At 40.5% G+C, this 11,419-nt stretch overlaps 1 protein-coding gene across 1 annotated transcript in view; it reads right to left on the reverse strand.

Annotated features, from left to right (window-relative positions):
* Nucleotides 1-11,201, reverse strand: part of LOC115416213 (protein phosphatase 1 regulatory subunit 35-like) — a 28,471-nt gene extending 17,270 nt beyond the window's left edge. Inside the window, exons 1-2 of the mRNA XM_030129954.1 lie at nt 11,045-11,201; nt 3,327-3,561 (exon numbers count right to left, since the gene is read on the reverse strand). Of these exons, the coding sequence (XP_029985814.1) occupies nt 3,327-3,561; nt 11,045-11,088 (279 nt within the window). The 5' untranslated portion in view covers nt 11,089-11,201. The remainder of the gene's footprint in view (nt 1-3,326; nt 3,562-11,044) is intronic.
* Between the last annotated feature and the right edge of the window lie 218 nt (nt 11,202-11,419).

Below are 11,419 nucleotides of genomic sequence, written 5' to 3' on the forward strand. Positions count from 1 at the left end.
CACAAGAGCCACTATTTGTTCCTAAAGTATGACACTAGAACCACTGTTTGTTCATAAACTATGACATTAGAACCACTGTTTTTTCATAAACTATGACACTAGAACCACTGCTTTTTCATAAACTATGACACTAGAACCACTGTTTGTTCATAAACTATGACACTAGAACAACTATTTGTTCCAAAACTATGACACTAGAACCACTGTTTGTTCATAAACTGAAACTAGAACCACTGTTTGTACATAAACTATGACACTAGAACCACTGGTTGTACATAAACTATAACACTAGAACCGCTGTTTGTTCATAAACTATGACACTAGAACCACTGTTGGTACATAAACTATGACACTAGAACCACTGTTGTTCCTAAACTATGACACTAGAAACACTGTTTGTTCTTAAACTATGACACTAGAACCACTGTTTGTTCCAAAACTATGACACTAGAACCACTGTTGTTCCTAAACTATGACACTAGAACCACTGTTTGTTACTAAACTATGACACTAGAACCACTCTTTGTTCTTAAACTATGACACTAAAACCACTGTTTGTTCCTAAAGTATGACACTAGAACCACTGTTTGTTCCTAAACTATGACACTAGAACCACTGTTTGTTCTTAAACTATGACACTAAAACCACTGTTTGTACATAAACTATGACACTAGAACCACTGTTTGTTCCTAAACTATGACACTAGAGCAACTGTTTGTACATAAACTATGACACTAGAACCACTGTTTGTTCCTAAACTATGACACTAGAACCACTGTTTGTTCCTAAACTATGACACTAGAACCACTTTTTGTTCCTAAACTATGACACTAGAACCACTGTTGTTCCATAACTATGACACTAGAACCACTGTTTGTTCCTAAACTATGACACTAGAGCAACTGTTTGTACATAAACTATGACACTAGAACCACTGTTGTTCCTAAACTATGACACTAGAACCACTGTTGGAGCCTCAATTATGACACTAGAACCACACTTTGTTCGTAAACTATGACACTAGAACCACTGTTTGTTCCTAAACTATGACACTAGAACCACTTTTTGTTCCTAAACTATGACACTAGAACCACTGTTGTTCCATAACTATGACACTAGAACCACTGTTTGTTCCTAAACTATGACACTAGAGCAACTGTTTGTTCCTAAACTATGACACTAGAACCACTGTTTGTTCTTAAACTATGACACTAGAACCACTGTTTGTTCCTAAACTATGACACTAGAACCACTGTTTGTTCCTAAACTATGACACTAGAACCACTGTTGTTCCTAAACTATGATACTAGAACCACTGTTTGTTCCTAAACTATGACACTAGAACCACTGTTTGTTCCTAAACTATGACAGTAGAACCACTGTTTTTTCATAAACTATGACACTAGAACCACTGTTTGTTCCTAAACTATGACACTAGAACCACTGTTTGTTCCTAAACTATGACACTAGAACCACTGTTTGTTCCTAAACTATGACACTAGAACCACTGTTTGTTCCTAAACTATGACAGTAGAACCACTGTTTTTTCATAAACTATGACACTAGAACCACAGTTTGTTCCTAAACTATGACACTAGAACCACTGTTTGTTCCTAACTATGACACTACAACCACTGTTTGTTCCTAAACTATGACAATAGAACCACTGTTTGTTCCTAAACTATGACACTAGAACCACTGTTTGTTCCTAAACTATGACACTAGAACCACTGTTTGTTCCTAAACTATGACACTAGAACCACAGTTTGTTCTTAAACTATGACACTAGAACCACTGGACACAGACGTTCTACTGGACACAGACATTCCACCTGAACACAGACCTTCCACTGGACATAGACATTCGACTGGACACAGACGTTCTACCTGAACACAGACATTCTACTGGACACAGACATTCTACTGGACACAAACGTTCAACTGGACACAGACATTCTACTGGACACAAACGTTCTACTGGACACAGACATTCTACTGGACACAAACGTTCTACTGGACACAGACATTCCACCTGAACACAGACGTTCTACTGAACACAGACATTCCACGTGAACACAGACATTCCACCTGAACACAGACGTTCTACTGGACACAGACGTTCCACCTTGACACAGATGTTCTACTGGACACAGACGTTCCACCTGAACACAGACGTTCTACCTGGACACAGATGTTCCACCTGAATACAGACGTTCTACCTGAATGCAGACGTTCTACCTGGACACAGACGTTCGACTGAACACAGACGTTCGACTGAACACAGACGTTCCACTGGACACAGACGTTCTACTGGACACAGACGTTCCACCTGAACACAGATGTTCCACCTGGACACAGACGTTCTACCGGACACAGACGTTCCACCGGACACAGACGTTCCACCTGGACACAGACGTTCTACTGGACACAAACGTTCTACTGGACACAGACATTCCACCTGAACACAGACGTTCTACTGAACACAGACGTTCCACGTGAACACAGACGTTCCACCTGAACACAGACGTTCTACTGGACACAGACGTTCCACCTTGACACAGATGTTCTACTGGACACAGACGTTCCACCTGAACACAGACGTTCTACCTGGACACAGATGTTCCACCTGAACCCAGACGTTCTACCTGAATACAGACGTTCTACCTGGACACAGACGTTCTACTAAACACAGACGTTCGACTGAACACAGACGTTCCACTGGACACAGACGTTCTACTGGACACAGACGTTCCACCTGAACACAGATGTTCCACCTGGACACAGACGTTCTACCGGACACAGACGTTCCACCTGGACACAGACGTTCTCCTGGACACAGACATTCTACTGGACACAGACATTCCACCTGGACACAGACGTCCTACTGGACACAGATGTTCTACCTGAACACAGACGTTCTACTGGACAGACGTTCCACCTGAACACAGACGTTCTACCTGGACAGACGTTCCACCTGAACACAGACGTTCTGCTGGACAGACGTTCCATCTGAACACAGACGTTCTACCTGGACAGATGTTCCACCTGAACACAGACGTTCTGCTGGACAGACGTTCCACCTGGACACAGACGTTCCACCTGAACACAGACATTCTACTGGACACAGGAATTCTACCTGGACAGACGTTCCACCTGAACACAGACGTTCTACTGGACACAGACGTTCCACCTGAACACAGACGTTCTACTGGACACAGACGTTCCACCTGAACACAGACGTTCTACTGGACACAGGCATTCTACCTGGACAGACGTTCCACCTGAACACAGACGTTCTACTGGACACAGACGTTCTACCTGGCCTACCTCTGGGTTCTTCATCTTCCTTTGCCCTCGGGGGCAGGGCTTTAGGTGGAGCGTGGCTGGCTGTGGGTGGGGCTTCAGGACTGCTGGCGTGGCTCTAGGGGCGGGGCTTAGTGTGACAGACAGGTCCAGTTCAGGACAGCCAGTGCAGGAGTAAGAATCAAAGGGGACGGGGTGGGGTTGGGGGGGCGGGTGAGAAGAAGGGGGAGGAGACAAGAGGGGGGAGGGTCCACTCATCCTGAAACAGAAGCAGAAGTTTAATATTTAACAGACTGTGTTTACACTACAGTGGATTTCTATGTGGTTTATATCTAGTTTATATGTGTTTACAACAGACTGTGTTAAACTACAGTGGATTTCTATGTGGTTTATATCTAGTTTATATGTGTTTATAACAGACTGTGTTTAAACTACAGTGGATTTCTATGTGGTTTATATCTAGTTTATATGTGTTTATAACAGACTGTGTTTAAACTACAGTGGATTTCTATGTGGTTTATATCTAGTTTATATGTGTTTATAACAGACTGTTAAACTACAGTGGATTTCTATGTGGTTTATATCTAGTTTATATGTGTTTATAACAGACTGTGTTTAAACTACAGTGGATTTCTATGTGGTTTATATCTAGTTTATATGTGTTTATAACAGACTGTGTTTAAACTACAGTGGATTTCTATGTGGTTTATATCTAGTTTCTATGTGTTTACAACAGACTGTGTTAAACTACAGTGGATTTCTATGTGGTTTATATCTAGTTTATATGTGTTTTTAACAGACTGTGTTTAAACTACAGTGGATTTCTATGTGGTTTATATCTAGTTTATGTTTATGTTTACGCATTTGGCAGACGCTTTTTTCCAAAGCGACTTACAGGGGAAAACCAATTAAATCACTCAATCAATCAAATTTTATTTATATAGCGCCAGATCACAAGAAAGTTATCTCTTGACATTTTATATATCGAGTTGGTCAAAACCAGACTCTAAGTCAATTCTACAGAAACCCAACAGAATCCTCCAGGAGCAAACACTTGTGACTGGTGACAGTGGCGAGGAAAAACTTCCCTTTAACAGCAGAAACCTCGAGCAGACCCAGACTCCTGGAGGATGGCCGTCTGCCTTGACCAGTTGGGGTTAAAGAGAGAGGGTAGAGAAGGGGAAAAAGAGAGAGCGATAGAGATAGGGACTGGGGGAGAGGGGGAGAAGGGGGGAGTAGGGGGAGACACATGGAGGCGGTTGAGGATAAGTGAGTGGTGATGATGAGGGCAGGGAAGAGGCCGGACCACCGCAGCAGGTCCAGAGATAATCGTGAAAGAATCTGTGGTTGTCCTGGGAAAAACCTTATTAGAATATTTAAAATGGAATGTTTGAAAGTGCTAGGACAGGAGGTGCTCTCGGAAGAGCTGGGTCTTCAGGAGCTTCTTGAAGATAGGCAGGGATGACTCTGTTCTTGTAGCACTTGGTAGAGCGTTCCACCAACGTGGAACGACCCATGAAAAGAGCCTGGATTGTCTTGTACAAGGTCTGGGGACCACCAGACTACGTTCCCCAGACGAGCGGAGTGGTCGTGGGGCGACATAAGCTTTTATTAGTGCACCTAAGTAGACAGGAGCAGACCCACGGAGAATTTTGTAGGCTAGGATTAAAGATTTGAATTTGATGCGGGCAGCTATGGGTAGCCAGTGTAACTCAATGAGTAAGGGGGTGACATGTGCCCTTTTAGGCTGATTGAAGACCAGACGCGCTGCTGCATTCTGGACCATCTGTAGTGGTCTGACAACACAAGCTGGGAGGCCCGTTAGAAGAGCATTGCAGTAGTCAAGACGGGAGATAACCATAGTCTGCACCAGGAGCTGGGTGGCCTGTTCGGTTAGGTATGGCCTGATCTTTCTTAGGTTGAACAGAGTGAAACGGCATGATCGGGTGACAGAGGCAACGTGATCCGTGAAGGTCAACTGATTATCAATCATGACTCCCAAGTTACGTACTACACTGGTAGGAGCCAGAGGTATGGAGTCAATAGTGATGGAGATGTCCAGCTGTATGGTTGGCTTAGCTGGGAAGACCAGCAGTTCAGTTTTGGACAGGTTCAGCTGAAGGTGATGGGCTTTCATCCATGCAGATATGTCAGAGAGACAATCTGAGATCCGCACTGAGACTGTGGAGTCATCAGGTGGGAATGACAGATAGAGCTGGGTATCATCAGCATAGCAATGATATGAGAAGCCGTGTGAGTGGATGATCTGACCGAGTGAGGTGGTGTATATGGCAAAAAGGAGGGGGCCCAACACAGAGCCTTGGGGGACCCCCGTGGTGAGGCGGTGAACTGCTGATGTGTGCCCTAGCCAGGACACACTGAAGGACCGACCAGTAAGGTAAGATTGAAACCAGGAGTGTGTGTGGCCTGTGATGCCCATGTTCCAGAGTATGGATAACAGGATATGGTGACTGACAGTGTCAAATGCTGCTGATAAGTCCAGTAGAATGAGTACTGAAGACTTGGCTGCTGCTCTAGCCTCTTTCAAGGCTTCTGTCACAGACAACAGAGCCGTTTCAGTGGAGTGGCCGATTTTGAAGCCAGATTGGTTGATGTCCAGGAGGTTATTTTGGGAGAGGAATTCTGTGACCTGTTTGAAAACAGCCCTTTCGATGATCTTAGAAAGGTATGGGAGGAGTGAGACTGGTGGATAATTCTCCACTTGAGTGGGGGTGAGGGAAGGTTTTTTGAGTAGTGGTGTTACCTGCGCTTGTTTAAATACTGTAGGAAATGTTCCTGAAGTCAGTGAAGCATTAATCACATGTGTGATTGGTGCTGTGATAGTAGGGGCTACAGACTGTAAGAGGTTGGATGGAATAGGGTCCAACAGGCATGTTGTAGGACGGCTAGAGGAAAGGAGTTTAGACACCTCGTTCTCTGTGAGGGGAGTAAATGAGGGGAATGACGCAGTTGGGCTTTTATCAGTTGAGTTAGTAGTACCCATAGTCAGGGGAGAGGAAGCAGTGTGTGATGATGATGATGTTGAAGAAGGAGGCGTGCAGTCTATGGGTGGATCAGTGAACTGACTGCTGATAGTAGACACTTTATTTGTGAAAAATGAAGCAAAATTGTCTGCTGTCAGATTAGTAGTGGGCGGTGGAGGTGGAGGGTTGAGTAGTGTTTTAAAGGTTGAGAATAGTTTCTTGGTGTCGGTGGCAGAATGAATTCTGTTATTATAGTAAACCTTCTTCGCAGCAGTGACACTGGATGAGAAGGATACCAATAGTGACTGGAATGTGATCAGGTCAGAAGAGCTTTTTGTTTTGTGCCATTTTCTCTCTGCGGCTCTGAGGTTGGTACGCAGCGACCGGAGGTTATCATTGAGCCATGGGTGGGACTGGGAGGATGGAGCGGGTCTAGTAGATAGAGGGCACAGATTATCCAGACAGGAGCTAAGTGTAGAGCACAGAGACTCAGTGGCATCGTTAACCTCTAAGGAGGAAAAAGTGCTGGGGGGAGGGAGAGCGGAGGCTACGACAGTGGAGAAGTGGGTGGGGGACAAATTGCGGAGGTTGCGGCGGAAAGAGACCATGGGGGAGGGAGCAGAGTGTTTTTCAGGGAGAGACACACTGAACTGAATGAAATAGTGGTCAGACAGGTGTAAAGGTGTGACTGTGAGGGCATCTGTGATGCAGTTTCGGGTGAAAATGAGATGGAGCTCTTTACCAGCTTTGTGGGTTGGAGGACTGCAAACCCGCTGTAGCTCAAAAGAGAGTATTAGTGACATGAAATCTGAGAAGCTGGGATTGTCTAAGTGGATGTTCATGTCACCGAGGACTAGCATGGGGCAGTCATGCTCTGGGATGGAGGAAAGCAGAGTGTCAAGCTCATCAGGAAAATCACCCAGTTGCCCTGGTGGACGATAAATGACAATTATGTAAAGTTTGACTGGTGCTGTCACTAGGATGGCATGGTATTCAAAGGAGTTGTATTTGACTGAAGGTAGGAGTTGATTGTGTTTCCATTTGTTGGAAATTAACAGACCCACACCACCTCCTCGTCCAGATGGACGAGAGGTATGAGAGAATGTGTGGCTGATAGAAAGTGCGGCTGGGGTTGCATTGTTTTCAGGCGTAATCCAGGTTTCAGTGAGAGCCAGGATGTCCAGTGTGTGATGGTTGGCATAGGCAGCAATAAAATCTGCTTTGTTCACTGCAGATTGGCAATTCAGTTTATATGTTTATATGTGTTTATAACAGACTGTGTTCAAACTACAGTGGATTTCTATGTGGTTTATATCTAGTTTATATGTGTTTACAACAGACTGTTAAACTACAGTGGATTTCTATGTGGTTTAAATCTAGTTTATAAGTGTTTACAACAGACTGTTAAACTACAGTGGATTTCTATGTGGTTTATATCTAGTTTATATGTGTTTATAACAGACTGTGTTAAACTACAGTGGATTTCTATGTGGTTTATATCTAGTTTATATGTGTTTATAACAGACTGTTAAACTACAGTGGATTTCTATGTGGTTTATATCTAGTTTATATGTGTTTATAACAGACTGTGTTAAACTACAGTGGATTTCTATGTGGTTTATATCTAGTTTATATGTGTTTACAACAGACTGTGTTTAAACTACAGTGGATTTCTATGTGGTTTATATCTAGTTTATATGTGTTTATAACAGACTGTGTTAAACTACAGTGGATTTCTATGTGGTTTATATCTAGTTTATATGTGTTTACAACAGACTGTGTTTAAACTACAGTGGATTTCTATGTGGTTCATATCTAGTTTATATGTGTTTATAACAGACTGTGTTAAACTACAGTGGATTTCTATGTGGTTTATATCTAGTTTATATGTGTTTACAACAGACTGTGTTAAACTACAGTGGATTTCTATGTGGTTTATATCTAGTTTATATGTGTTTATAACAGACTGTGTTAAACTACAGTGGATTTCTATGTGGTTTATATCTAGTTTATATGTGTTTACAACAGACTGTGTTAAACTACAGTGGATTTCTATGTGGTTTATATCTAGTTTATATGTGTTTATAACAGACTGTGTTAAACTACAGTGGATTTCTATGTGGTTTATATCTAGTTTATATGTGTTTATAACAGACTGTGTTAAACTACAGTGGATTTCTATGTGGTTTATATCTAGTTTATATGTGTTTATAACAGACTGTGTTAAACTACAGTGGATTTCTATGTGGTTTATATCTAGTTTATATGTGTTTACAACACACTGTGTTTAAACTACAGTGGATTTCTATGTGGTTTATATCTAGTTTATATGTGTTTATAACAGACTGTTAAACTACAGTGGATTTCTATGTGGTTTATATCTAGTTTATATGTGTTTATAACAGACTGTGTTAAACTACAGTGGATTTCTATGTGGTTTATATCTAGTTTATATGTGTTTATAACAGACTGTGTTTACACTACAGTGGATTTCTATGTGGTTTATATCTAGTTTATATGTGTTTACAACAGACTGTTAAACTACAGTGGATTTCTATGTGGTTTATATCTAGTTTATATGTGTTTATAACAGACTGTGTTTAAACTACAGTGGATTTCTATGTGGTTTATATCTAGTGTATATGTGTTTATAACAGACTGTGTTTAAACTACAGTGGATTTCTATGTGGTTTATATCTAGTTTATATGTGTTTATAACAGACTGTGTTAAACTACAGTGGATTTCTATGTGGTTTATATCTAGTTTATATGTGTTTACAACAGACTGTTAAACTACAGTGGATTTCTATGTGGTTTATATCTAGTTTATATGTGTTTACAACAGACTGTTAAACTACAGTGGCTTTCTATGTGGTTTATATCTAGTTTATATGTGTTTATAACAGACTGTGTTTAAACTACAGTGGATTTCTATGTGGTTTATATCTAGTTTATATGTGTTTATAACAGACTGTGTTTAAACTACAGTGGATTTCTATGTGGTTTATATCTAGTTTATATGTGTTTACAACAGACTGTTAAACTACAGTGGATTTCTATGTGGTTTATATCTAGTTTATATGTGTTTACAACAGACTGTTAAACTACAGTGGATTTCTATGTGGTTTATATCTAGTTTATATGTGTTTACAACAGACTGTTAAACTACAGTGGATTTCTATGTGGTTTATATCTAGTTTATATGTGTTTATAACAGACTGTGTTTACACTACAGTGGATTTCTATGTGGTTTATATCTAGTTTATATGTGTTTATAACAGACTGTTAAACTACAGTGGATTTCTATGTGGTTTATATCTAGTTTATATGTGTTTACAACAGTTTGTTAAACTACACTGGATTTCTATGTGGTTTATATCTAGTTTATATGTGTTTATAACAGACTGTGTTTAAACTACAGTGGATTTCTATGTGGTTTATATCTAGTTTATATGTGTTTATAACAGACTGTGTTTAAACTACAGTGGATTTCTATGTGGTTTATATCTAGTTTATATGTGTTTATAACAGACTGTGTTAAACTACAGTGGATTTCTATGTGGTTTATATCTAGTTTATATGTGTTTATAACAGACTGTTAAACTACAGTGGATTTCTATGTGGTTTATATCTAGTTTATATGTGTTTATAACAGACTGTGTTTAAACTACAGTGGATTTCTATGTGGTTTATATCTAGTTTATATGTGTTTATAACAGACTGTGTTTAAACTACAGTGGATTTCTATGTGGTTTATATCTAGTTTATATGTGTTTATAACAGACTGTGTTAAACTACAGTGGATTTCTATGTGGTTTATATCTAGTTTATATGTGTTTACAACAGACTGTTAGACTACAGTGGATTTCTATGTGGTTTATATCTAGTTTATATGTGTTTACAACAGACTGTTAAACTACAGTGGCTTTCTATGTGGTTTATATCTAGTTTATATGTGTTTATAACAGACTGTGTTTAAACTACAGTGGATTTCTATGTGGTTTATATCTAGTTTATATGTGTTTATAACAGACTGTGTTTAAACTACAGTGGATTTCTATGTGGTTTATATCTAGTTTATATGTGTTTATAACAGACTTTGTTAAACTACAGTGGATTTCTATGTGGTTTATATCTAGTTTATATGTGTTTACAACAGACTGTGTTTAAACTACAGTGGATTTCTATGTGGTTTATATCTAGTTTATATGTGTTTATAACAGACTGTGTTAAACTACAGTGGATTTCTATGTGGTTTATATCTAGTTTATATGTGTTAATAACAGACTGTGTTAAACTGTGTCGTTTATCATGACTCATAAATTCTTATATTCAGTTTACCTGGTTACAGATGACACATGTTGATCCTTCATTAGTTCATAAACAGATTAAATGTCGGTTAAATTCGCACTTCTGGGTCTTCTGTGGCGTAAACGGATGCCAGCCCTGTTAGCCGCTAACGGCTCCTTAGCTGTTAGCCTGGTTTGTGTTAGCTGTTAGCCGCTAACGGCTCCTTAGCTGTTAGCCTGGTTTGTGTTAGCTTTTAGCCGCTAACGGCTCCTTAGCTGTTAGCCTGGTTTGTGTTAGCTGTTAGCCGCTAACGGCTCCTCAGCTGTTAGCCTGGTTTATGTTAGCTGTTAGCCTGGTTTGTGTTAGCTGTTAGCCTGGTTTGTGTTAGCTGTTAGCCTGGTTTGTGTTAGCTGTTAGCCTGGTTTGTGTTAGCTCGTGCCGGTGTTCCGCTGTGTCAGTCGGTGTTACCTGCTCTGAATCGGTTCTGATCCACTCCGGTTCCGCTCCCACATCCACACTTCAGCTTCTACCCACTTCTGTCCGGTGTTTGTTTTCAGCTTGGACTTTATAGACGCTTTAAAGTTCCCTCCGCTGCCGCTGGTTGGTAAACTGTCGTCACTTCCGCTTTCTTCTTCTTCTACTTCTTAGTTGGTGGGAGGTGTTTAGCGCCTCCTTCCGGTCCAGGTTCAATTCAGTTTTATTGAAGCCAACATGACATTATGGTGAACTACCAGGACTAAACAGAAGTGAGTATGAAAAGAAACAGTCAACTAACCACACACACCAAGGTTAGAGTAGTTTTGGATTTTTAATTATAGTTTAGTTGTATTTAGTTTTGACTTT

Source organism: Sphaeramia orbicularis, unplaced genomic scaffold (assembly GCF_902148855.1).
Source record: "Sphaeramia orbicularis unplaced genomic scaffold, fSphaOr1.1, whole genome shotgun sequence".
Classification (NCBI taxonomy): Eukaryota; Metazoa; Chordata; class Actinopteri; order Kurtiformes; family Apogonidae; genus Sphaeramia; species Sphaeramia orbicularis.